Below are 27,540 nucleotides of genomic sequence, written 5' to 3'. Positions count from 1 at the left end.
TCTGCTTTTTACAGGACACTAACAAGTGCTGGTAAAGACCTACAAGATAATTTTCTGATGGCCCTGGCAATGAGAGAAGAAGACAATCGCAATGGAAAACTGAGTGTAAGTACATTTCACCTAATAGCTTAAAATGTATACACTAAAGGCACAATTAACATTAAAAATATAACATTAAATATCTTTCTTAAAGTAATTTGTAAGATGTAAAATATGGTTCCTCTTTATTAATTATATATTATAGGAATAAATGTAAAAAGTCAAAGATTCTCATTTACATATCTAGAAGTAGCCAAATGGTTAAAAAGAAAAAGGATTCTAAACATTCATTGCAAAGAAAATGCCTTTGCGTGGCAGAATGGTTCTTTAACCTAGGTAAAGCCTCCAGCTTCTTTTAAACTTAACCTCTTTTTACACTCTCTCAAGTTGCATCACCAACTGACCCCAAGTTTTGTCCCCTGATTTTACGTGACTCCTAGAATATAGTACCATACATAGTCTGTCTTCTAGTCCTACTTTGGAAGATGTGATAGAAATCATATAATAGAAGAATATGTGTTATCATTATTATTTTGAATGATCCAAGGAGAATATACTTTTACTTTATTAAAATGTGTGCTATATCAAATATGTAGAGTAAGTGAATATTATTTGGAATAAAGATTTACTTTCATGCTTTGTTAATATGATATTTGTGATAACAGTCTGTGTAAGTCTTAACATATTCCAAATTAAATTTAATAGAAAAGGCAAATATTCATGCTAAAGGTGTAGTAAGTGACTGACTTACAGAAAATCAGAAATAGTGTGATAAAAAATATTTAGAGCAACAGAACAATACATATATAAGGACATCTATTCTACCAATACTTTCTCAAAAAAGAGTTGGAGTTTTTCTCACTATCAGATCCACTGAAAATATCACATGCAGGCAAAACCCTCAATGTACTTCAGAGAGAGAAAAAAATCATACCATGTTTAGTTAATAGAATAGAATTAGCCCTGACTTAAAATAAGAGAACATTTCTTGTAGGAAGTAGGCTGACAGAGGTTTTAAAAGGGTGGGGATGGAAACATGGGCAGAGACTAGACTTTGGACAGCCTTAGTAATCACAGCAGAAAAGTCTGGAATTTATCTGACTGTTAGTACAGCAGCTAGAGATGTTTGAGGAAAGGCAGGAGAAAGTGGTGTCAAAGAACCTGTTAAGGACGTCCAAGAAGGAGCAAATGATTATCAGTGGTCAAACAAGATAAGGACTGAAAAACCATCCATTGTGTTTGCCTGTAGATTATTATTATTTTTTTAATTTGTCAAGAACAAATTCCACCCACAGTAAAGGTAGAAAACAAATTCCATAAGGTTGAAAAAAGTGGTCGACGATTAAATAGTAGGACCAGCAAGCACAGACAGCTTTAGAGACCCAGAGTCTGTGATTTGAACCGCAATGATATGCTTCTTTTCAAACACATCTTCTTTATCTTGTTCTTCCATTGTTATCTCCTTTGATGACGAATTACAGCACTAACCACCATCTTACTCAGATCAGAAGCATGTCAGTTACAGACTCTTTCTCTAACCCATGTTGAATAAGCTACCTACCAAGTTCTCTTAAGTATAAGTCAAATCAATTTACTTTAATCATCCTAAGTATCGTTTACCTTGATTCAAGCCATTATTATATCTTAAAGAAATTAAAACAGACTTCTAAATGATATACCTATATATGTTCTTGCTCAACTTCCATTCATTTTCCAGTTACCCAAAACATATTTCTTGTGCATTTGCACAAGGTTGGAATGGTTCTAGGCATTGGGAGTCTGAGGTGCTGCAGAGTTCATGACCTTAGCGGGTTTATATTTTTCAGAGTAGAGATAGAAAGTAAGACAAAATAAAAATGGAATAATTAAATTCAGCTCTAGATGAATACTATAGAAAATATAATATTAATATTTAAATTAATATGCTCTTCCATCATCTGTTTAGACAAAACATTGAAATTTATGTGCAATTTATGTACAAAAATATTTTTAAAATTTTTTATTTGTTGTACAGTACTTCAAATGACAGGGACAATGAATGTTTTTCCCTAGTAATGTAGCTATTTAGCTTTATTTTAAATATGAGCCGTTCATGTGTGAAAATGTTTCTACCTCACACCTCATGTATTTTAGGTTTAAAAATTCTTAAAAGACTAAAATGAATAATTTTATTATTTATTTCTCAATTGTATGCAGATCTATTGTTTCCCGAGCAAGTGTAGCTTTCTGATTGCTCATGCTATGAAGTTTTTAACACTACTACCACAGTGAAGCATTTGCAAAGTGTATGCTTATGATAAGTGCTTGGCACAGCACATTGTACCGGTCTGTTTTAGAATAGCCAACAACTCACATTAGAGGCAAATGACGGTAATTCAAACAGATGTAAAAAATTCAGAGACCTGAACTCATCGAATAAATATACGAGCTATTACAAATGCATTTTCTCAGAAATATCAGTGGAAAATTTATAGAAATTAAATATTTAAATGAGACTGAAACTAGGACATAATTTAATCTCCAGAAATGCTGCAGTAGGAACGGGAGAATTACACAGGATGCTTTAATGAAGATGTACATCTTGAGAGCATTTCATGTATATGTTAGAGACTAAGGAACATCTTAGAGGTCAAGATGTGGTAATTGAAGAAAAAACTAGTTAGAAATTAGAGAGGTAAAATGGATTATTTTGAGACAATAATTTTCAATTTCTTTCAAGACTACTCTGAAGTATTTGCATAGCAGATCAATCTGTTTTATTTCCTTTCTTGGTGTCTATGATATAGTTATCTTACAGTTTTTCTACTTTCTTCTGACTTTTTAACTCAATCTCTTTCTTGGGCTGATCACCTTATACCTCCGGTTGACCTATATCGCTTCTACTATACACATTTTCCCTTAGTGAACCATCAAAACCCATGAGTTCACTGACTATGTTTCTTGCTACAAAAAACAGAAACCTAGATCCTTTTTGTCTATCTATTAATTATGTTTTTTTCAGTTAGTCATTAAACAAATAGTGATAAATGGCTCTATATAAGGCATCGTACTAACTGCTTGGGATACAATGGGTGGCAAGTGCTTATGGAGCTTACAGTTGTTTGGGGCAGAAAATGAATAATCAAATAATCATTATTTGTATAGAAATAAAAGCGGCCGGGCGCGGTGGCTCACGCCTGTAATCCCAGCACTTTGGGAGGCCGAGACGGGCGGATCACGAGGTCAGGAGATCGAGACCATCCTGGCTAACACGGTGAAACCCCGTCTCTACTAAAAAATACAAAAAACTAGCCGGGCGAGGTGGCGGGCGCCTATAGTCCCAGCTACTCGGGAGGCTGAGGCAGGAGAATGGCGTGAACCCGGGAGGCGGAGCTTGCAGTGAGCTGAGATCCGGCCACCGCACTCCAGCCTGGGTGACAGAGCGAGACTCCGTCTCAAAAAAAAAAAAAAAAAAAAAAAAAGAAAAAAAAGCAAAAATGCAATGTGACAGGTGCTATGGAGGAAAAACACAAAAAGCTCTGATTGTGTGTAAGTGGATAGAGGATGATATAATCAGATTTTCAGACAGAAAACATCAGTGTGCCTTTAGTATAGGGAATAAATTTCAGAAAGGATTAAGCAGATGCCAGCGGATGCATTGCAAAATCAGATGAAAAGAAGAGAAATTATTTGAGAGCTATTTAGAAGGCAAACTTGGCAGGATGCTGTGATAAGATATAGTTAAGGAAGGGGTAGAAAGAAAGGGGGTGGTCTTTGGAGATGGATAGATGATGCTGCCACTCTGAGATGTAGTGCACTAAAAGATCAGAAATGGGGGACAGAGATCATGTGGTTGATTTTGAACATACTGAATTTGAGTTGTTTTTGACAAAAGAATATGTGCAGATATTAAGAAGCTGGAGAAAAAGATCTGAATTCTACTCCAAAGTTTACCTCCATATTGCTATCCCTGAAATGCTCAACATTTACTCTATTAGTAAGTTATTTATTTTTCCTTTTCCACTTATCAGATCTCACATCCATTTGGTCACGAACCCTGGTCAATTTTACTTGGTAAATAATTCTCAAATCAATGTGGGAGAGAAGGCAATGAAGCCAAAGAGATTGGTAACAGACAGGTCTAAGGGCTCTGTTACTGTGCTCAGTAGCAAGGACAGTGTTACTGAGATGAAGGTGATGGATGTCCTTAAAAGAATGTATACAAATGGTTAATGTGATCAGACATGCAATTTAAGAGTACACCGGCAGCAGTATATGGGGATAAGTGTGTCTCCATAGAGATGGGGAATGAGATATAAGACAGGGAGGTCAACTGAGAGGCCATTGTAACAGTTCAGGCAATACATAATAGAAGGCTGAGATAAATAAATGACAAAATGAATGGGAAGAGAAAGATAGATTGAGTGATTACTTAGGAGATAAAATCTGCACACCATGTGCTTGTTTTTATGTAAGAAATGGTGATTTGTGAGATTCAGTGGAGAGTGAGCAGCTGATAATAATTTTAATAATGGAAAGAAGTATAATCCTGGCTTTAGAGGATTTAGTATAGTTCAGTGATTATAAAACAGAATTTTGAGGTAGACAGTAACTAGACTGAAGTTCCAGACTCACTGCCTACCAAGTATTATGGATTGCAAAGGACATTACTGTATTTTCTAAGCCACAATTTCCTTCTCTGTAATGTGGGAATTAAAAGAGTACCTTCATCTTAATATTGATTATTGAAAATATAGATTAAACATTTGTCACACTGTATGATACATGACAACTATTTCATATATAATAAATTTTATAATAAAGGAGTGTTATAACTGCTAAAGCTATAATTGTGAATAAAATAGATATAGAAAATATGCAATACTTTTGCTCATAGTCTTTAAGGAAAACATTGATTAGATTTGAATTTCTCTTTAGAAAAGATAGTTGAAACAGTTCTTTGAGACAATCAGTTGCTTATAGATTTTATTAGAGATGCAAAGATTGCTGGTCATCATAAGATATTATGGCCATCAGAATATTTTTTAAAGAAACACTATAGATTTTTTTAGTGTTGTAGGAACCCCTCTCCATTTTAACTTATACTCTGTCCAAACCACTTTACCATTTGTCAAAAACAAAGATGTTTGGGAGATGGGTCCTCCCTATAGTGCTTCTAATGTAATAGGATTATGTAACTCTTTCTAGTGAACAAGCAGCTAGGGGAGGAGATAATTATTTTTCAGATAGTAGCAAACTAAGAATCCCTGATTTGTTGAGTGAAAAAAGTAAAAATAAAACATTTCCCTTCTAATTAAAGACTCATGAAGATAATAATGAAAGGTCACATGTCACATGCTGTTCTGGGTGGGAAAAGTGAGACCCACTGACACTTATTTTCCCACTGAATGTTCACTGTGTAAACAGTCACATGGGTGACTAGTTTTGGCTTTGAAATATGCATTATTGAAGCTAGTAAAAAAACATTCCCTACAGCTTTTCCTTTAGAGTCATTCAAAGAAACCACTGTACCTGGGTCAGGAAAACTTATGAATTAGGTGGTTCCTAATATACCCATTTCCTGTGTTGAAATCTCTATGAAACATAAGATTGTGTTGTATATGACCAATAACATTGTGCTGACATGATCTTTTCCCTCCTTGCTATTTTCCAACTTTTATAAAATGTTCCCTTTCAAGAAAATGAAGGTATTATACAGATGTTTATTTATTTTTTAATATAATTCATGCTTGTCTACTAATAAACCCTTATGGAAATTATATGACTCACACAATCTTAACCTCATTTTAAATAAATTACATCAACATTTGGGGGAAAATGTATATCAACGTTTATTTCACTAGAAAAAGTATAGCTGGATAGATCTTTAATTTCCTTATTTCCTGGATAAAAATTTGATACAGAAGCAGTGAGAAGTGCAAGACAGAGTGAAGGTTATGGAGTCATCTTATCTGAGTTTGAATCTTGAATTTTCTACTTATCACAAGCTAAAGACACATTTCTCAACTCAACACAGCCTGAGTTTCCCCACCCAAAGTATGGGGATAATAATTTTCACACTGCTGAGATATTTATAGAATACAATTATATAATGTGTAAAGTACATCTAAGCCTAAAACTTGGTAGGTGTATTTTTTTTTTTTTTTTTTTTTTTTTTTTTTTTTTTTTTTTCTGAGACAGCGCTTTGCTCTGTTGCCCAGGTTGGAGTGCAGTGGTACCATCATGGCTCACTGCAGCCAAGATTTCCTGGGCTCAAGTATCCTCCCACCTCAGCATCCTGAAAAGCTGAAACTACTGGCATGTGTTGCCACACCCAGCTATTTTTTAGAGTTATTTGTAGAGACAGGGTTTCCCTACATTGCCCAGGCTAGTCGTGAACACCTGGGCTCAAGTTACCCTCTTGCTGGGCCTCCTAAAGTGCAAGCTACTGCATTATAGATGTTTAATAAAGCATAAATACCATGTGTTATGTTAGGTCAGATTCCCTAAAAACAGATCCTAGGCTGCCAATTTTAGTGCAAGCGATCTATTGAGAAAGTTCTTTCATCTGAAACCTGTTATAGCATGATGGAAGCACAATACTATAGAGGAAGAAGCTAGGCAGAGATGTGGTTTCAGTGGAAATCTAGTCTCAGTCTGATCTCACAGAAATAATATGTATGAGAGATTGTTCTGTCTGCGGCAAGGGGAATTTGCTTGTATACATTTCCTTCGCCTTTCCTCTCTCCATCAATTAATCATCAGCTGCCACAGAGGTGGGAGATGGAGAAGTAGCTCCTGTCAGCTAAGGACAGTCCTTTCAAGGAGGGTGCAGGTGGGAACTATTGGCTTTTAACACCTGCAGCTCTGGAGCTGGATACATCTGCCTGGGAAATGAGATCTAAGAGGGATACTACCAACATCCACTGCAGTGCTCTATAACTACAGATGCTAAAGCTTAGTTCTAGCCATTTTAGAAAAAAGGAGTATGTAATTGTTTCAATAATGTCATCTTATGTAAGCAAAACATAATTTTGTTTAGGTATTTAAAGTTATCAATCATTTTATGTGAAAATTTAATGATATCTTTAGTGTTACATATCTGACATAAGACATAGTCATTTGAATTAAAATAAAAAGTATTTGGTCATTTGCAAATAACCAAAAGCCCAAGCATGATTTGGTGTCCAAAAATTTTACATATGTAAGAAACTTTCCCAGTTAAATCTTGTGTCTGCTAGTACATGTCCCATATATAATTGGTGCTGGGTTTTTCAAACTGACAGAATCAAGACAGCCAATTATACTTCATTAAGACAATTAGATAATAATAATAATGACTATAATTTCAGCAATAGCTAACATATATTAAAAGCTTACCAAGTACTGGGCATTTTTCATAAGTGCTTTATATCCCTGAACTCTTAATATTTACTACATATATGAAATAGGTATTATTTTTATATCCACTTTATAGATGAGAATTCTGAGGCACGAAGAGGTTGAACATCTTATCCAGGTTTACATAACTGATTAGTGAGTGACTTGAAATCAAATCTAGGCAGTCTGGCTCCAGAGTCTGATTTTAACCACTATGCAAATGAACAAAATTGCCCTTCACAGAGCAAGACTTATGAAAACATATTACTTATGAGAGTGGGGTATTAGCTCAGATGTAGCAGGTAAAACTGATGTTAATAACAGTAGATACATTAGTAGCTTGTATTGCATGACTGTCACTCCTCTAAGCACTTTATATGTTAACTCAATCACTCCTGATTTGTATCTTTATTTCTAGGTGACAAAACGAGTCACAGAGAGGTTAAATATTTTGCCCAAAGTTCATGGTAAAACACATGTTTAAACTCAAGCAATCTGGGTCCGGAATCTGGGCTCATTAACCATTGAGCCCCCAAAGAGAGACACTCATCCATGGAAACATGAATATTATTTCCATGTGATTTAATTAAATATGAAAATATGGGAAAAAAATCTCTTTATACCTCCTGGGAAGAATTTATTTAACAAAATGCTAAAATCACAAACCATTAACATTTAGTAAAACTGGCCGGGCGCGGTGGCTCAAGCCTGTAATCCCAGCACTTTGGGAGGCCGAGACGGGTGGATCACGAGGTCAGGAGATCGAGACCATCCTGGCTAACACCGTGAAACCCCGTCTCTACTAAAAATACAAAAAAACTAGCCGGGCGAGGTGGCGGGCGCCTGTAGTCCCAGCTACTCTGGAGGCTGAGGCAGGAGAATGGCATAAACCCGGGAGGCGGAGCTTGCAGTGAGCTGAGATCCGGCCACTGTACTCCAGCCCGGGCTACAGAGCAAGACTCCGTCTCAAAAAAAAAAAAAAAAAAAAAATTTAGTAAAACTGATTTCATTAAAACTAAAATCCTTTATTGACAAAAGATAACTAGCAATGTTTAAAGACAAGCCACATATATATGTAATGCATAAAGCTGGCAAAGCATTTGTATCAATAACTTAAAAAGAATTTTTACTAGTTAAAAAAATCCAATCAACAACTGTACAGATTATAAACAGGCAATTCAGGGATGAGGAAGCCAAATAGTTCAATAAATAGGAAAAGACACTCAACTGTACTAATCTGATTGCTAATCAAAGACAAGAGAATTAAAATGAGCTATATTTCACACCCACGAGATCGACAAAAATTTAAAAAGACATGTTATTCCAAATGCAGGTGAGATGTGAAGTAAGAAACCATGTTCGGTGATGGCAGTAGAGTACATCGTTAGGCAACTTTAGAGAGCAGTTTGACAATATCTAGTAAAGAGAAAGATGTGTATAATCTTTATACTAGTAGATAAATAATTGAGAGAAACTCTCAATCATATAAGCGAGGAGATAATTACAAGTCTGTAATTATCATGTAAGTGTAATTGTAGCATTGCCCATAATAGCAGCATAACCTAAATGTTCATAAACATAAGAACAGGTTGTTGTCCATTCTTACAATGCGACATTATACAGAAATTAATGCAAAAATATAGACATTCTTTATGTCAACGTAAGATCATCTCAAAGACATCGAGTTTAGTTAAAAGGAAAAAAGGCATGTTTCAGAATGATGTGTACAGAATGAGTCTCAGTCACTGATGAGTTCGTTCCTTCTTGGGTTTCAGTTTCCTTATCTGTAAATTGGATTACAAACTGTATTAAATAGAAAGTGTGTGAGGATTAAATCAATTTATACAGGTAAAAGTATTTGAAACACTATTTAGAAGACAGAATGAGCTGGATGTGGTGGCTCACGCCTGTAATCCCAGCACTTTGGGAGGCTCAGATGGGCAGATCACAAGGTCAGGAGTTTGAGACTAGCCTGACCAACATGGTGAAACCCTGTCTCTACTAAAAATACAAAAAAAAAAAAAAAAAAATAGCCAGGTGTGGTGGCAGGTGCCTATAACTCAGCTACTTGGGAGGCTGAGGAAGGAGAATTGTTTGAACCCAGGAGGCGGAGGTTGCAGTGAGCTGAGATTGAGCCACTGCCCTTCAACCTGGGTGACAGGTGACAGAGTTGAGACTCCGTCTCAAAAAAACAAACAAACAAACAACAACAACAACAAAAAAAACAAAAAACCAACCAAACAAAAAAAAAGCCCATACACATAGAATGCTTAATAACTTATTATTTTAAATGTTTATATAAAGTTCAAAAACTGACACAACAATCATTTGTATGGACATACTCATGTTGTAATCATATAAAAACTATATAGTACACATTGAGGAATAATATACCTTAAGTTAGGGAAAAGGGTTACATTGCGCTAGGTAGGAGGAAGTTGGAAAATAAAGGAGGGAGAAGAGTAGGATTAAAGAATAGGCTTTTATATAATGCTTTGTTTCTTTAACATTTATGATTCACATAACATTTATGATTCCAACATGTGAGAATGTTAAGATTTGAGCAAGTTGCTTAGCAGGATGTTGGCTACCTGAGTATTAGATATAATAGTTATGTTAATATTTTTTATATTAATCTTTCTTAACTTTATGTTTGAAATATTTTATAGTCATACATAGAAGCAAGAAACATAGATTATAATACTTTAGGAAAATTTTTAAATGAACAATTATTGGTGAATTTATTATATCTAGTAACTTGTTTACAAAGAAACAAACAAAAAAACCATGCAGCAAAGAGGTAGAACCTTGGGGTGGCACCTCACAATTCTTTCTTCTCTGGAAATGGAATGCAGATCCAGGACAGGTGCCCTAGAGGCCATGGATGTCCTCCCTAATCCCTAACCCTCTCCACCTAGATGATCAATTACTGTTGAGCCAATAGGATTCCCTCTGTTGGAAAGTGACGTTAGAAATGGAGAGACACAGAACCTCGGAGTCACTGAGGCTAATCTTTTAAAATGTGTGATCATAATCTCCTGATGCTGAGGTCCCTAATCTACCCGTGCACCTGTCCCTTTGTTTGGAAGGGCCTTCAATGGGATCTTTGAATTTGGGAGATACTGCAGGATCATTTCAGTAAATCCTCCATTTTGCTTAGAGTTCAATTTGTGGTTTACAGCAAAGAGAACACTAACTACGACCTTAAAATTAGTATAGTTTATTTTTAACAGAGAGAGAATAATCATTTAGTATAATCCTTTTGTGGGAACAGATTTTTACTAATTCCATCCAGAAGAAACTTTCAAAAACATTGGTATACTGGAGTCTATGGATCCACACTCTGTATGCAACTAAGAAAGCTATGACTTCTTTTAAACTCAATTTTATGTACTTTTTTCACATATTAAAATACTAATTAAGAACTATTAAAATTGCTACAAATTTTGGAGAAATAGAATTCAAAATGGGGTGGGTGCAATAAAATGTAAAATTAGTGAATTTGCTCTTTGCAGTGATGTACATAAGAGTTTTTACCTTTTAAAACATTTGTGTTACTGAAATTATAAAACGTGCTATTGTACATAAGTGAGGAAGCATTTACAGATTGTTTTGGATTTGTATATGTGCAATAAAGGACGAATATATCCATGTGACTATTTGACCCTTGATGCAAAATGATAGTAGTATTTATTTCTTCAGCTCTATAAATTGTTAGAAAAAACTTCTGGCTGCCTAATGTTAACAAGTACAATGCCTTTCATGTTACAAATGATACAAAACAAGAAGGGAAAAAAAATAATTTGCTATGTGAAACATATCATTAGACATGGATAAATTAAATGGCTATTCTGTCAAACAAATAGTTTTACTTCTCAAAATTAAAAGAGGGCCTCATAAGAAAGATTTTAATAAAATTCATTTGTCAGGAAAGATGTTGAGTGTGCTCTAATAAATAACAGAGCTAATCTTCAGAGCATTAAGAGGGATGTAACCACAACTACTCTCTAAAATTTACGAAAATTATGGCTCAATCTAATTTGCAAAGCATGATGGTGAATTTGGCAGAAAACACTGAAGCAATATGTAACAGTTCTAATTTAGCGTTTTTGCTATTAGGAGTAAATTGTGTTGCATAATATTTGAAACATTTTTATTCTGATTTTCCAGTTGAATATAATTTAATACTTTTAGAGTTTGGTGTGTATAGCACAGTTTGGATCAGAAACAGAAGTTTAGCAATCATGCTGACTTCTCTTTTTCTCCTTAACTCTAAGATGTGGTGAATTAATTCAATGCTCTTTACAACCTAACTTTTGAAACAGTATTATGTTTATTTAGATGCCATAGCTAAAAAGGGAACACAATTGAGCCTTCCCATTCCTTATTCTCACTATTTTGTCTGGGAGAAGAATGTATTTTACAGTTGGGTCTTCACAGGACTGTGGCTGTGCATATATTGGCAGGTGCTATTCTTTGGACCAACTGTAGGTGTCTGACTCCATTGTTGATCTCTATTTATTCATTTTTAGCAGAGGGGAAGATCTAAATCTGAACCAATGTCTTCACTGCAGTTAAGATAGCAAGAATACATGTTTGAATTGGCATGGTGGGTGACTTTTTATAAATATATACTCTGCTTCAGTTTTTGAGATATGGGAGGAAAGTCTCAGAAGAATCAATTTAGCTGTCATTCCTTGTCTAGGGATTGCTACTCCCCTTCCTATCTGACCAGTATATGGCTTTTGCAATGTTTACTATTACAATGATAATTAAGGTAGTTGTCTTTTATTGAACGCTAGCTTCATGTTGGCATTTGTAATTTGTCAAATCTTTTGGCGTAAAGTTACTTATAGTATCCCCTTATCATTTTAGTGTCTGTGGGATCTATGGTGATATCCACACTCTCCAGATATTGGTCTTCTCTTTCTTCCTGAGCAGGCTGGCTAGAGATTTTATCCATCTTCTCAAAGAGCCAGCTATTGGCTTCATTGATTTTTGTCTATTGATTTTGTGTTGTTAATTTTGTTGATGTCTGATATTTATTATTTCTTTTGTTCTGCTTACTTTGGTTTTTGCTTTTCTTTTTCTAGTTTTTTAGATGAAAGTTTAGGTCATCGATTTGAGATTTTTCTTCTTTTCTAACATAGGTGTTTCAGTGCTGTACATTTCCCTCTAAGCACCACTTTTGCACCATCAGATATTTTGATAGGTCGTATTTTCATTTTCATGCAGTCCAAATTTTCTCATCTCCTTTTTAGTTTATTTTTAACCATGAGTTATCCAAAAGTTGTTTTTTAGTTGCCAAATGTTTGGGTATTTTCTAGCTTCTTAAATTTCCCTAGCTTTTCTGAGATTGTTCAGTCTATTAATTTTAAATGCTCATTCCTTTTCTTCCTTTTCTGTTAAGATCGTATTATTTATACATGCTAGGTATATTAGTCCATTTTCACACTGCTGTAAAGAAATATCCAAGACTGGGTAATAAGGAAATAAGCTTAATTTGATTCTGAGTTCCACATGGCTCAGGTAGGCTTCAGGAAACTCACAGTCATGGCAGAAGTGACAGCAGTCACCTTCTTCACAAGGTGGCAGGAAAGATGGAGATTGAAGGAGGAACTTTCCAATCACTTATAAAACCATCAGATCTCATGAGAACTCATTCACTATCATGAGAACAGAATGGGGGAAACTGCCCCCATGATTCAATTATGTTGCACCAGGGTCCTTCCTCAACACCTGGGGATTGTAATTCAAGATGAGGCTTGGGTGGGGACACAAAGCCAAGCCATATCAATAGGATTGGGCTGAATAGGCATATCACTAGTGTTTTTCATTTTTCTTTCCTCCTTACCCTTTCCAGAACATACCTCATGTTAAAAGCATGAATAATCTTGCTTTATATGTCATTTTCATTTTACAATATTGTATACCATTTTATGTTTTTAATCTTAGTGTTGCATTCTTATGTGATCCCTGAGAAAACTAGAATTGTTGCTTGTTTTGTTTTGCTTTGCTTGTTTTAAAATTTTATTCTATTCCCTGAATTACTTTTATGTCTACCAGGATGAATTTTTCTTTCTGTATATATTTGTGTCTATCACATAACAAGATTTTTCCCAAATATCTAGTGATTCTTGGTTATTCATTAACATTTAAGAATAACACGACACAAAAGCTGACTATTACCTCTGTGAATCTAGTTAGGGTCAACTAGTTAGTAGTCACTGATAGGTTTTGCATCAACCTATGACTGGAGAGAGAATATTCTGTTAGTCAATGGCCCTCTTAAATATGGAAGGCCTTGCTCTTTGGCACCAAGTCCCAGGCTATGTGCTCTAATTCTCCCCAGCGACTTGGTTCCATTTCTTTAGTTATTAGTCCTCAATCCTTTGCAAGGGTGTTTGAGAGGCATGACCATCTGGCTATGGATAATTCTTTTCATATGGGTAGACTGTATTTTCAAATGACCTCCTTGTTTTAGCCCCAGGTAACCCTTCTTACCTTCCATATTACTGGAATTCCTGAGTCCTGAACCTCTCCAGGGCTCTGCCAAGATTGGTTTCCTTCTTGCATGCAGCCCCCTCCCTTTCCCCCCCTCCCAAAAATAACACAGATAGATTTCTATTTCAAATTCACAATTATATATTCTTATGTTATCTTCTAAAAGTTTTGTTGTTTTGGTGTTGACATTTAGATGTGTATTTCACCTGCAATTACCATTCTTCCTTCTTTTTTCTTCCACAAAATAAGCCCAATTATGCTTGCTTCCCTTTTATTAGTGATACTCACACTGGCTTGTCCAAAATTTTGTATGTATCTGTTGCTTTGCAATAGATGCTACTTAATACGCTAGTTATAACTGACTTGTTGATATAAATGCTCTGTATCTTATTGGATTGGAGTAAAGAGTCACAAAATAAAATGACATCTCAATTAGTTGAGAATTAATATGCTGGAATGAATATACAGTTTAACAAGTTGCTGTTGTTTGAAGGTTTTCTGTGGACCTAAGAAATGAAAGTGTCTTTGAAAGAATGCTGCATACCACTTTGACATCTGCAATCCAGTATGAAATATTTATTAAGTTATCAAGCTAGGGAAATTATGGACATATTTTCTGGTGTGTTTTCTGAGGTGGTGAAGTTATCCAAAATACTTGGAAAAATATTTGAGGAGGAGGAACATCCAGTTCCAAAATACTTTCTCCTTTGGGGAGAGTGGATTTGGCAGTGCATGCAATACATAGCAGTCTATATCTGACCCCTGGTGAGGGTTCCCATCATACCTATTAGTCTTTGTGAGACTCTCTTGAATGAAACAGAATTGACCAAATGAAAGATCTTGTTTTCTATAATTATCTTTTTGGAGTCAGAAGAGGGAAAGAGGGATTGTAGAAGGAGGGAGAGAGGAAGGAAGGGAAGGAGGAAAGCAGAGAGGGACAGATACGTGTTTGACACCAATTTCATTTTGAACCGTAGCCTCTTAGAAACGAACGGAGCAGAGTTTATCTTGTTCAGCCTCTGTCTCATTATGGGAATCCTCCTTTGAGCTTCTCTGACAGATGGCTATGCAGTCTTTGCTTAAATAGTTTAAATATTTTCATTGATAGGCAGCTCATTCCTTTGTAGGTTGTTATTTGCATTTCAGCAAGTTCTAATAATTAGACTGCAAGGGGCGAAACCTGCCTTCTTTTAGTTATTGGTCTTCTGGAGCAATATAGAATAATACTGCTGTCCCACTGTGATTTTTTAAGATAGCTTTCACATTTTCTGGTAAATATTTAGAGCATTTTAAGGTTAAAATTTATATTTTCTTCAATCACTATTTAAGCTCTTGGCATTCTGATTTTTTTTTTTTTTTCTGGATACTCCCTATACAGTGTCTCTTTAGAAACTTCTTTTCAAAATTGACGTTTAGCAAACATATAAAAGCATGCAACTCTTAAATGTGCAGGTTCATAAATTACTATAAAATGAACAAACCATTTGCTCAATACCCAGAATAAGAAAAAGAATATTACTGATACAAAATAAGCCTTATGTATGCCCATTTAGTCACAACTCTCCTGTTCTCAATGATAATCCTTATTCTGATTTCTAATGCCATAGAACGATTTTGTCATTTTTAAATGTTATATGAATAGAACCATAGTTTCTGACTTTTTAAACTAAATATTTTGTTTATGAGAACCATCCATGTTGTTATATGTAGTTGTGGTATATACTATTTTATCTCTGTGGTTTTCCATTTTATGATACACAATTATTTTTCTTTTACTTTTTATGGGCAGTGGAATGTCTACAATTTTTGACGGCTATAAATAATGGGGTTACGCTTATGCATAACTTTGTGTGCATATATGTATATTGGTTTCTATTGGTTATATACCTACAAGTAAAATTGCTAGGTCATAGGACCTATGTATGTTCAGTTTTGTTTACTAGATAATGCCAAATACTTTCCAAAGTGATTAGGCCAATATAAATTCAGAGCTACTCTCTATGAGAGTCCCTGTTGCTTCATGGTCTTACTAACATTTAGTATTTTAATTTCTGATTTTAAATATTCTAGTAAGTGTATAGCGTTATATCATTGTTTAAATTTGCATTTATATGATCATTAATGAGGTCATCCATATGTTTACTGGTCATTTTAATATCCTTTTCTGAGAAGTGTCTGTTCACATTTCTTACCTATTTTTCTACAGTATCTTTTGTCTTTTTCTTATTTAGGCAATTTGTACATATTCTGGATAAAAATTACTTGTTTATATGTGCTGTGAATATATTCTCCCTCTCTATAGATTACCTTTGTGCTTTCTTAATGAAAGTTCCAAATTTTAATGTAGTCCAACTTATTAATCTTTTCCTTTATGGCTAGAGATGTTTCTATGATGTTTAAGATATCTTTGTTAACTCAAAGTTACAATTATATATTCTTATGTTATAGTCTAGAAGTTTTATTGTTTTAATGTTTACATTTAGATGTATATTTTACCTACAATTACTTAAAACAAACAAACAAACAAACAAAAAAGATGGAGTACTGCTCTGTCACCCAGGCTGGAGTGCAGTGGTACAATCTTGGCTCACTACAACCTCCTGCTTCCAGGTTCAAGCAATTCTCCTGCCTCAGCCTCTTGAGTAGCTGAGATTACAGGCATGTGCCACCACTCCTGGCTAATTTTTGTAGTTTTAGTAGATACTGCGTTTCACCATGTTGGCCATACTTATCTTGAACTCCTGACCTCAAGTGATCTGCCTCCCTCGGCCTCCCAAAGTGCTTGGATTACAGGCATGAGCCGCTGTACCTGTCCTGCAATTACTATTTTGCATATAGTGTGAAGTTACATCGAGATACCCATTGCACATCCTAGCAAAGATGTCAAGCAGGCATAAATATAAAAATCTGGATTTCAAAGTGCAGGTCTGGGTTGAAATTAAAAGTTTAGAAGTTTTCAGTATACAAATGCCACTATGAATTTAGTTATACTAAAGAGTTTAGCATAAACAAGAAGCCTGAGGACAGAGCCTAGGAAACTCCAGTGTATCATCCCAAAATAGACTTAGTACTGTGCTACAGGCTAGTGTACAAAACAGTGGACTAGTATGGAACACAGTGTGCTATAGATTCCTATTACTTGGATACTACTTTTAGAAATGTACCTACAATTGTATTGATTTATTACATTGGCTTGTGCCAGTCACGTCACAACATAAACTTCAATGTTACAGCAAACCAAAATGTGAGATATTTAAATATGAATTGTTAGCTATTAAGCCATGCCCTTCATTAACCACTACTAGAATTGATTAGTTTGAATATCAAAGCAGCAATTAACATGTTTTCTTGAGCATTTTATAGTGTTTTCATGTTATTCAGATTATTTGTTCAAGCCTATCAGGGTATTTTTGAATCCCAAATAATTAATCCAACATGTTAGCCCTTTCTGCTTTATTCAGGCATTCAACATTGGCAGATATGATAAGAAAGCGACTAAGAGCAAATACCAGATACTGTAGGATTATACCCTAAAATCTCTGACTGGTATACTAGAGGCCTTCCTCCTCTAGCTGACACTGCTCCTAACTGCAAATCGTGTTTAAACAAAGCTATTCAGTTGTACCTAACATACTGTTTCCTCAGATTTTCAAGCAAAGAAATCATAAGAGAACACACCTTTCTGTGAATCCCCACTTCCTGTGATTTCGAGGTAGGGCACCTAACGCTAGAAACTTGACCACATTCTTAGAGTAAATCACTTCCAGTATAGAGTTATTTCACCTCTGGGAAAAGGAATACCCACAAGATGGTATGATGCATGCCTAAATGTCATACTTTGGCCTCTAGCCACCTCCAACTATGTGAAAGTAAAAGCTTTATGCAAAATAGCTTTTATTTGGCCAAATCTAAGGAGAAAGTCTTTAAGTATGCATTTATTTCAGTTGCAACATTTGCATAGTGCCTGTTTTATGCAGTGCACTATTCTATATATTATTGAGGCATAAAATGAATTATGGATCTCTGTGCTCCCACCTTATATCTAATCTCTACGTCTCCCTTACACTGCTGTTGAATCCACAGCTCTATAATCGTCTTCATTTTCTGCATAATTTGTTTATGAAATTACATCCTGTGATAGCACTTTCTTAAGACATCTCCATACGTTGTTGCAAGGTGCTTTCCTAACTTCTTATTAGCAGTGTGCTAGTTGGTCTTTACAGTTATGTGCCTAACATTCATATCCTGTGAACCATCTTTAATTCTCCACTGTTTTATATAGGTTTGGCAATGACAGATAAGAATCCTCAGGCTTATAGAGGTAAAGTCATGTAGTTAGTGACCCGGTGGGTCTAGAAAATTGTTTCTAAAAACTTTTGTCCTATTATTTTTTTTACTAGTCCACACAGTGTAACTTCAAAATTGTAGAGGTATTGAATTTAAGGACCCATATTAACAATGAGTACAATTTCAAAACTCTCTTAGGTTACCTCATGATTGCATTGTTATAAATTTCACATAAAATGAGGCCTGCTTCTCCTGATCTTGCAGGATACTACTGTTACACCCACAGGAAATCTTTAAGGTCTAAAACTTGTGTTTAAGTTGTAAGGGATCATTTATTTTTGAAATATTTGTAGTAATACTTTTGTAAATCATGTGACCAAATCATAATATGGGCCTTTAGCAATGATGCAATGAAGGTTGTTGATTATCAATGGGAAGCTTAGATGTTATGTACTGGAAATTGGGATACAAAAACAAAACCAAAAGCTGAAATGTGTCAGATCTCAAAGGGAAAAATCAGTAATTCATGAATAATAAACAAATTTTAAAGTCACAGTGTCTGAATGATCTACACTTATATATGTGATCTACACTTATAAATAGCAGATCACCAAAATCCAAACTGACATTGGCTACTGTATGAGGGTGATATTTTTGAAAGAATGACTTGTGCTGAAACAGTTTCTGCAATATATTAGGCGCAAATATGCTTTCCTTCCATGTTAGGCACGCAGAACTTTTTCCTGTTGACTTTTCCTTAAACAAACATATTATCTGATATAACTAGTCCAAAGAAAATTTCCTCTTCCTCTACGTGAATGAACTCCCCTTTTACCCTTTTGCTAAATCCTGGAATTCTGATGTAGTTCAGGATCTTATATTACATCCATGTCACTTTTTGGAATCACTTCAATGGTATGGTGCCTTGAATGATTTTCAAGCATTTAATCAGCTTCTGTTTAGGTCTGTTTTCTCTTTTGACAGTATATGTTTATTTTCCAAATACAAATATGATACAGATTAGACTCCCTGTGCTGTTGTGAGCTTTTAAATAAAAAACAAGCTTTGTCTTACAGTCTTTAATAGTTACAAAAAGTGGCAAAATTAAGAATGTTTCATCAGTTTGTACTGTAGCTATCATGACAATTATTGCATACTGTGGTTATTTCTTTCTTCGCACTAGTGAAAAGGTCAGTTTTTTTGTTATTGTTTCATGGAAATAAACAACTCCTGAGGAATGGTTCTGTGTATCCAAAACACAAGGAAAGTTTCTGGTACGTGGATTTAAACTTATTCTGTGGTGAAGATAGTAGGCTCTAGAGTTAGAATTTTAAATTCATAGTTGAATTCTGATACTTACTAGTTGAACCATTTTAGTAAAAGGCTTTGCCCTTTCTGTGACTTAGTTTCATCAGTTGTAGAAAGAGGGTGACTATTGTATCCACCCGATGGATTATGGAATGATTTAAATGAGATGGAATAGAATAAGTAATGTGCTTCATATGGTATCTGTATTTATTGAATGCTTAACAAATATTTGTTGTTATTAAGACTTATATATGAGAGTGTTATATAAAGCTGCAACCTTCCCAGATGGTTAGAGAGAAGAATCAATAGGACATAACTTTAAAAGTTTTATAGCTTATTAAATTGAGACTCAAAGAGATGATAATTTACTATATACATCTTAGTTATCTAAGATTGATTAGAGAAGTTTAGTTTTTAATCTCACTATTTTATCATGTGACATTATTTAAAGTAGGATATTTGTGCTCCTATAACTTAGTTTTGCGCCTAAATTTTGAATGAATCTGACTTAGATACTTCTTAACCTTTTTTATGTGATAAATTTTCCTTGACTACACATACCATATTTTGTGCATTTTGAGATGTAAGTCATATGAATACATAAATACTGTTAGGGCATTATTTACTATGCCTTCATTATGTCCCACCTACCTTTGCAAGTAGTTGAGAGAAAATTCTAAAATCAGATAGATAGAATGAAAAAATAATACTAACTCTTAAGCAGATAAATCTATACTGGAATGATGGCTTAGAGTGAAAGCAAATGGGCTTGCCATTATTGTATTTTTCCCCCTCTTTTAGACTTTGGAACAGTCAGACTCAAAGTTTGTTGTGTATAGTGGACCCCACCTAGGGTCACCACATCACCTCACACTCAGGGCTATTGCTTGATTATCTCCATCCAGGTGAGATAAGCATGGATCACTTTCTCATTCATTTCCACAGGGAAGAGTAAGGGATAGAGAGATGTGATTAAAAATTGCAGCACTATCACAATAGCAAAGACATGTAATCAACCTAAATGTCAGTCAATGATAGACTGGATAAAGAAAATGTGGTACATATACACCGTGGAATACTATGCATCCACAAAAAGAATGAAATCATATCCTTTGTTGAAGGCCAATAATGGCAGAAGGCCATTATTATTAGAAAACTAATGCAGGAACAGGAAATCAAATACTGCATGTCCTCACTTTTAAGTGGGAGCTAAATGATGAGAACACATGGAGCTTAGAGGGGAACAACACACACTGGGGTCTATCAGAGAATAGAGAGTAAGAGGAGTGAGAGGATCAGGAAAAATTAACTAATGGGTACTAGGCTAAAAACCTGGGTGATGAAATAATCTGTATAACAAATGCCCATGACACAAATTTACCTACGTAATAAACCTGGACATGTACCCCTGAACTTAAAATAAAAGTAAACAAAATTCAACAGGTTCCAAATAAATGTAAATGAGGAAAGGCAGTTAAGAGATGCTAGATATGTGCTTTTTAATGCCTGGCTACTTGTCAAGAATGCTTACAATCACTTCAGTTGTACAGGCTTATCCTAGTGGCTCTAACATAAGAAATAACATAATTAAATTAATTTTAAAAATGTGTGAACATGGAAAGGAAGAGTCCAAAATATCCATAATGGAAAAGATGTAATTTTTTCCAAAGTTCCAGAGAACTAATTGAAAAATCATTAACACTACTAAGAAAGTTCTGCAAGGAGACCAAATAATAGATCTCTGCCTTATACCAGAGAAGAATTCTAGCATAGAAATTAAATATAGAAATTAACCAACTATTAATATAGGTTGATGAGAAACAAGTCTGGTTGGTCCTGGTGGCTAATCTTTCTTTCCTTCCTTGGTTGCTTAGTAGAGAGCTGGCTCAACAAGTCTATTAGTTTAAGAGAAGGACACCCTGTGGGACCCAGAGGCTCCCACTTTCTAACAAGGCCATCCTGTGAGAAAAAGTCTGCTCCCACTCCAGATCACAAAGCTTCTCTTGCCCTTTGGCCTTATAAATACATGAGGCATTACTGACTCAAGGCCCTTCTCTGCTGGAACATTGGCCATGTGCACACAGACCTGGGCAGTGGGTGATGGAGGTGAAGAATGGGGATAGGGTGTGCTGTATTGTTTCTCTGCTTCTCAGTTTTCTCTTGATGCCCCCCATGCTATATTTGCACTATGAGGTGCTGGTGGCTTTTGCTCATGATCCCATACTCCCAAAAGTATAAGCAAATATTTAGATACTCTTAGGATAAAGAAGATCTCTAAGCATGACACCAAACCCAAAAATATCAAAAGCAAGGAATTATGGATTTGACTAAAGAAGACTTTGGCATGTCCCTGTAAGCAAAATGAGAATATGAAAGGTCAAATGTGAAAACTATGTTGGCATATTTTACATATTAATTTTAAAAAGATGTAACATATTTCTTAACAGAAAAATAAGCAGAAGGATGAATGGACATGAAAATGCCCAAATGCCTAGCAATCACTTTAGAAATACACGGTGCAAAATATCTAAATTAAATTAAAACATAGTTAGGTACAATTTTTGATTCTCAATATAATATATATACATATATATGTACATATATGCATACACATATATGCATACACACATGCACAACCATACATGTATATTATAATAGCTATTATTGAGTGCTGAGGGTCTGAGGGGGTCCCATGATCACATTATACTATTAGTAGGAGCATTTTAGCAATATGTGACAATAGGTAGAATAATATGTATATCCTTTAGCCACTTATAAAAATTGTTTCAAAGAAAATATTTATGAATGTGTTTAAGGACTTAGGTATGAAAATATTTGTTTAGCGCATTGTTTTTTAATTTAGAAAAGATTGATAGTGAACTCAATTCTAACAGCAATCAGTTGTTCAAGTAATGCATCATTCATCTATATGATAGAATACTGTACAACTAGTAATAGGATTGAAAATGCATAATGGCTTTAAAATATTGTCAACATGTAATCCAAGAATAAAAAACTCCATCTCTCTTGATATCTCCATTTAGGAAAGCAAGAAAAACAATCTCTCGAATTATTTCTGAGTGGTAGAATAATGGGACCTTATTTGTTTTTCTGCATGCTGTCTCTTTTAAAAAAATTAATACAACGTTTTAACTCAAGTGGTAACAAAGGTAAAGTGTTCACTTAAAAAATGCATGAATATAAAATTACACATTAGAATAAAATTAATATTTTAAACCCAGAAGTTTTACTTGTTGGAACCATTATCCTCACCTTTAGGAGATTTAATTCCTTCAGTAGCTTGGCCTAGGGAAGGGAGGACCCAAATCAGAAGAAAAATTTGAAGTCTGATAACAGAAACACTATCTTAAAAGAACTCACCTTTCAAAAGTTGGGTTTTGGGGAGAGGAAATATCTTTTGACTGTCAAAAGCTAAATGCTTGAGGGACTCAGGGCATGTATAGAAAATAATAAAGTAAGGGAAAATGCAAGCTGATGCACTTTTTTTCTGCCTAATCGTACAAAAAAGTTTGACCAGCTGTCATTAAGATAATTGGAAGTGTATGTGACTAAAAGTTAGGCAGTGGTGGGTCCCTGGGCATCAGTCCAGTACTCCACTCTCTAGATACATCTTGATGTCTTCACACAATTGACATCTTGACACAAGCTGACAATTGAAACTCAAGAGGGATCTTCACCTAGCTTTCAAAGTCTTAACTGGATTACAGGCCCCAGTGAAATGCTTCGTGTCCAGAATGGTGCCTGGATATTGGCAGTGAATACATGAGGTGCCTCAGCAGGTGGCCTGATGACAGACCCTTAAAGTCAAGTGCATTTAGGCAAACATGAAAAGGTTTCCAGTTTATTACTTTGAGGACACAATGAACTGGATAGGACTGGCAACTGGAAAGCAAAGTGAGATGCTTACATTTCAAGGTGAATGCAGGGACAATCAAAAAACAAATATGAATTGTACAAAAGTATGAATTACACGTCACGTCAGAAAGTCAGGATGGATAGATATCAATGACTTTGTATCAGACACTTGTCCTCAGAGGCCAATATAATACCAGAAAAAAGCATATAATCCTAGGAAAATGGAAAGGATGATGGAGAGGAGAATTCTGAACTGCCCAAATATTTTCCTCAGAGCTTTTGAGTTTGAGCTAGAGAAAAAGTAACTTAGTTTATTTTACATTGGCAAGATGATATGTTTTGCTACCAGTGAAAATGGGGGCTCACAAGGTAAGGTCAGTTACAGAGAAACATTTTCAAAGCTACATTTTTCATGCCTGAGTCATATAAAATGCATACCTCAGAAGAGAAATGGTTATTTGTAATTCTACTTGAGGTCATGCTGAAATAATTTATTCATATTTTAGAAAGAGGTAGATGATTTTCATTGAAGAGATACTTCTGGTGCAGATACATTTTCTTTTGAACAACATTTAGTTTTCAGCCAAACGCTTATTGAACGTATCTATGACTTTACTTTCCAAAAGTAAAAAGTGGTGTGATGGGAGGGGAAGGAAAATACCAAAATGATTTTTCTAAAGTGTTTTCACTTTTTCTTAAACATAAAAAGACACTAATATATTTTACTCTAAATACAGACCGGAGAACTGAAAACTAGATTATATAGCCAAGAGGAAATGGCATTAAAAATGCTCTTACTGACTTTACTACATCAGCTTCTAAATAAAAGAAATAGAAACAAATGTCAGGAATGTGTTTTCAAGAATGAGATTTTGCTTGTGGTATTTCACTCTGGCTCTGAATAACCAGCGAACAAAATTAAAAGAAGATATTTATTTGTTTTTATAAGAATAAAACATTTGTATGTCTCCTATTTAATAACATTGCCATGCTAGCTTTTGTTCTTTATTTTTCTTTAAATCTTCCTATTTGGAAATAATTTCAAACTATAGGAAAGATGCAAGAATAACACAAAGAATACCTGTATATGCTTTACTCAGATTTACCTAGTATTACCTATTATTTTTATTAACACTTAAGATTTTTTTTAACATTCTGAGGTTTTTTTTTGAACAAAAGTTAGTCATTCTGCATTGTTTCCTGTTGGTTTATCGGCAGCATCTCTGTCTCCTACAGCTTTGGGGGTAGGATAGCTTCTGCCTGACCATGGAAGTCCTCTTAGGGCAATAGGGGCCAACTTGCCTTTCTTTTGCATTCCTATGAGAGGCCACAACACTTGCTGTGTGAAGAGTCAATGAAGCTCTTAACTATTGTAGCTGATGAATACATTTTTAAAATTAATAAAGGTGTGAGCAAACAAATAAATCAGTGGTGGTATGTATTGTAAAAGTGAAAACCCCATTCCCTAACCATGTGTCCCTTTCTACAGCTAAGAGTATCTTGTAAGTCTTTTCAGAAATACTCTGAGTATAGTACATACAAAGATATATAGCCATAGCTAGTCCAGGGGCAGTGGCTCATGCCTGTAATCCCAGTGCTTTGGGAGGCCAAGGTGGGTGGATCACAAGGTCAGGAGTTCGAGACCAGCCTGGCCAACATGGTGAAACCCCATCTCTACTAAAAATACAAAAATTTAGCTGGGTGTGGTGGTGGGTGCCTATAATCCCAGCTACTCTGGAGGCTGAGGCAGGAGAATCACTTGAACCTGGGAAGCAGAGGTTGCAGTGAGCCAAGACCCTGCCATTGCACTCCAGCCTGGGCAACAGAGCAAGACTCTGTTAAAAAAAAAAAAAAAATATATATATATATATATATATATATATAGCCATAGCTACAGTAATAGGTATATAGATACAAACAGATGTACATTTGTTTCTTAAAGATATAAACACCAAACTCCTTTTCCATATTGGAAATAATGGTATTAGACTCTGCACGTATTCTTCCATGGTGTGCTCTTTTCATATAATAATATACCTGGATTAGTTTGTGATGTAAGTTAATATAAATGTGCTTCAGTCTTTTTAAAGGTTGAATAATATTTCATTATATGGGTATACCATAATTTTTAAATCTACACTCTAAATGATATGCTTTTTTAAAAAAATGTTTCGCTGATACAAAACTAAGATTTTATTTTTCTTTTGTGAGATATTAACTGTAAGATAAATTTCCAGCAGGTTCACCTTTACATTTAAATTGGGATAATAACTTTAATAATCATCATTTGACTTTTCTTATCTTTGGTGCATTCAGTAATGTTTGCAGAAGGAAGGAAGGGATAGAGGAAGGAAGAAGGAAAGAAGAAAGTCAGATAGGCTAGTTTTTTGGGGATAGTGGTTCCTTACATGAGTAAAAGAGGACAGGGACCATCTAGTCAAGATTATGATCAAATTTTCTTACCAATTTTCTATTGTGAACTTTTTATGTCTTTCAGAGGGCAGCTCGAGGATTACTTTCTCAGGAAGAGTATAACTAATAGAATATTAAATAATATTTTTATTGTATGGCCCTGTGGTTCCCTAAACTTCTTCATCATACCTGAAATTTTTCTCAATATCTAATCTCCTTAGATAGACAAGCAACAAGAAGTACTATAGAGTTTTGTTGGTTCATGTATTCTCTACTTCATAAGGATATCTAGATACTCTGCCTTTCTTAAAAGCAAAAAGTAGAGGATGGAGAAACAGAGAGGAAGTGGAAGAGAGACATCAGTGAGACAGAGAGAAACCATGAGGAAGAGAAAGTAAGAAAAAGAAGGAGGAATGGAGAAGGGAAGAAATGAGGGAGGCAAGAAGGTGACGATGCCATTAGTTAGAGCTGTCAACATCAGATAATTAGGGAAAAAATGAATAGTAAGTCAGAAGAAAAGAGAAAACACCAAGATATAAGAATTCAACATTTTCCTACTTCAGAAAGCAGAGAAACATTGTGTTATTTTCCATAAAGTCAAAGAAGTCAACAATGATCGCTCAGCTTCTGATTGCAGACTGAAAGCTACGTGTGTTGGAAGGGCATGATTCAGAATAAAAAGGATTGTTTCGAGGGCTTGTATTATAATTTAAGTTGTGCAAGGAGAACTGGGAAATGTGTCACTGCAAAGGTGAAATACTTGCTTTCCATTTCTTAATGCTGTGGGAACAGAAATTTAATTATGGTCATGAATCTTTCATAGTGGGGCCAGCTTGGAAATTACATTGAACTGGGAGCCTATGTATTGTAACAATGTGAAGGTTACATGAAATAGTTTTGCTTAAGTTTATTTTAGATTAGAATGTAGTATAGTGAAGACATTTAGAAAGCATTTCATAGCCAAAGTTTCTTTTAAATTTTACTATATTACAATTTTATATACAATTAATTATATGTGTGTATATATACACACATACTTATCTATACAATTATAATATATGGAGATATTCATGTTAAAGATATGTGCTATCTTAATTTTTATACCATTCACAAGTGTTGTCGAGCCTAAGTAATTAGGAAATAGATAACTGATTCCAATAGTACCAGAGGGTGGGGTTCAAGCTATACTTTAGGTAGGAGATTGTTAACATGTGGAATACACCTCACTTGGATTTCCCCTCTTAATTTATTTAAGCTAAATCAACAGGAGACTGATGCTGCTCATACCTTGAAGAAGCAACTGGCAGCAAGTACTGCTTACGGAAAAGTTTCCTTTACAAGTTAGAAAAACATTTTGGCTTCATCCTACGTATACACTCCACTCCAAAGTCTATTGCTACTGTTTTCCGAATTACTCACTAGCTTGATGAATGACAGTCACAAGTAGTGCTTTTATTGCAATGTACAGATGTTGATATTTTCCAGAATTTTCTTAGGGTAAATGGAAGGCTTTCATTTTGAAAAAAACTCATTGTAGATTTAATGCAGGAACTTAGATTTTCACTTAAAAAATCCATACAACTCTTATGTTTTAAAATCTTTTTTTTAAAAGAAAGTTTGCTTAAAGAACCTGTTGTCTTTGGCATTGATAGAAAGCAGATGTTACCAATGGGATGAAGCCAGGAGGTTTAATGAGTAATAATAGAGTTAGAAACAGAACAATCATGTTAAGGGTCAGAAATGGGTTAGAATTCT

The 27,540-nt window shown here is 34.8% G+C and overlaps 1 protein-coding gene across 3 annotated transcripts in view; it reads left to right on the top strand.

The window, feature by feature from the left end:
• CFAP299 (cilia and flagella associated protein 299) overlaps nt 1–27,540 on the top strand; it is a 442,080-nt gene that overhangs the window by 240,499 nt on the left and 174,041 nt on the right. For 2 of the 3 annotated variants that reach the window (XM_045392424.2, XM_065545060.1), the window contains exon 3: nt 15–105. In XM_045392424.2, the coding sequence (XP_045248359.1) occupies nt 15–105 (91 nt within the window). Of the gene's footprint in view, nt 1–14; nt 106–14,395; nt 14,565–27,540 lie in introns of those variants that run through there. The other variant, XM_065545061.1, reaches the window with a different exon arrangement.

The sequence above is a fragment of the Macaca fascicularis genome, chromosome 5 (assembly GCF_037993035.2).
Source record: "Macaca fascicularis isolate 582-1 chromosome 5, T2T-MFA8v1.1".
NCBI classification, from domain to species: Eukaryota; Metazoa; Chordata; class Mammalia; order Primates; family Cercopithecidae; genus Macaca; species Macaca fascicularis.
The sequence above is the reverse complement of the archived record's forward strand: the minus strand, read 5'-3'. Positions and strand labels throughout refer to the sequence as shown.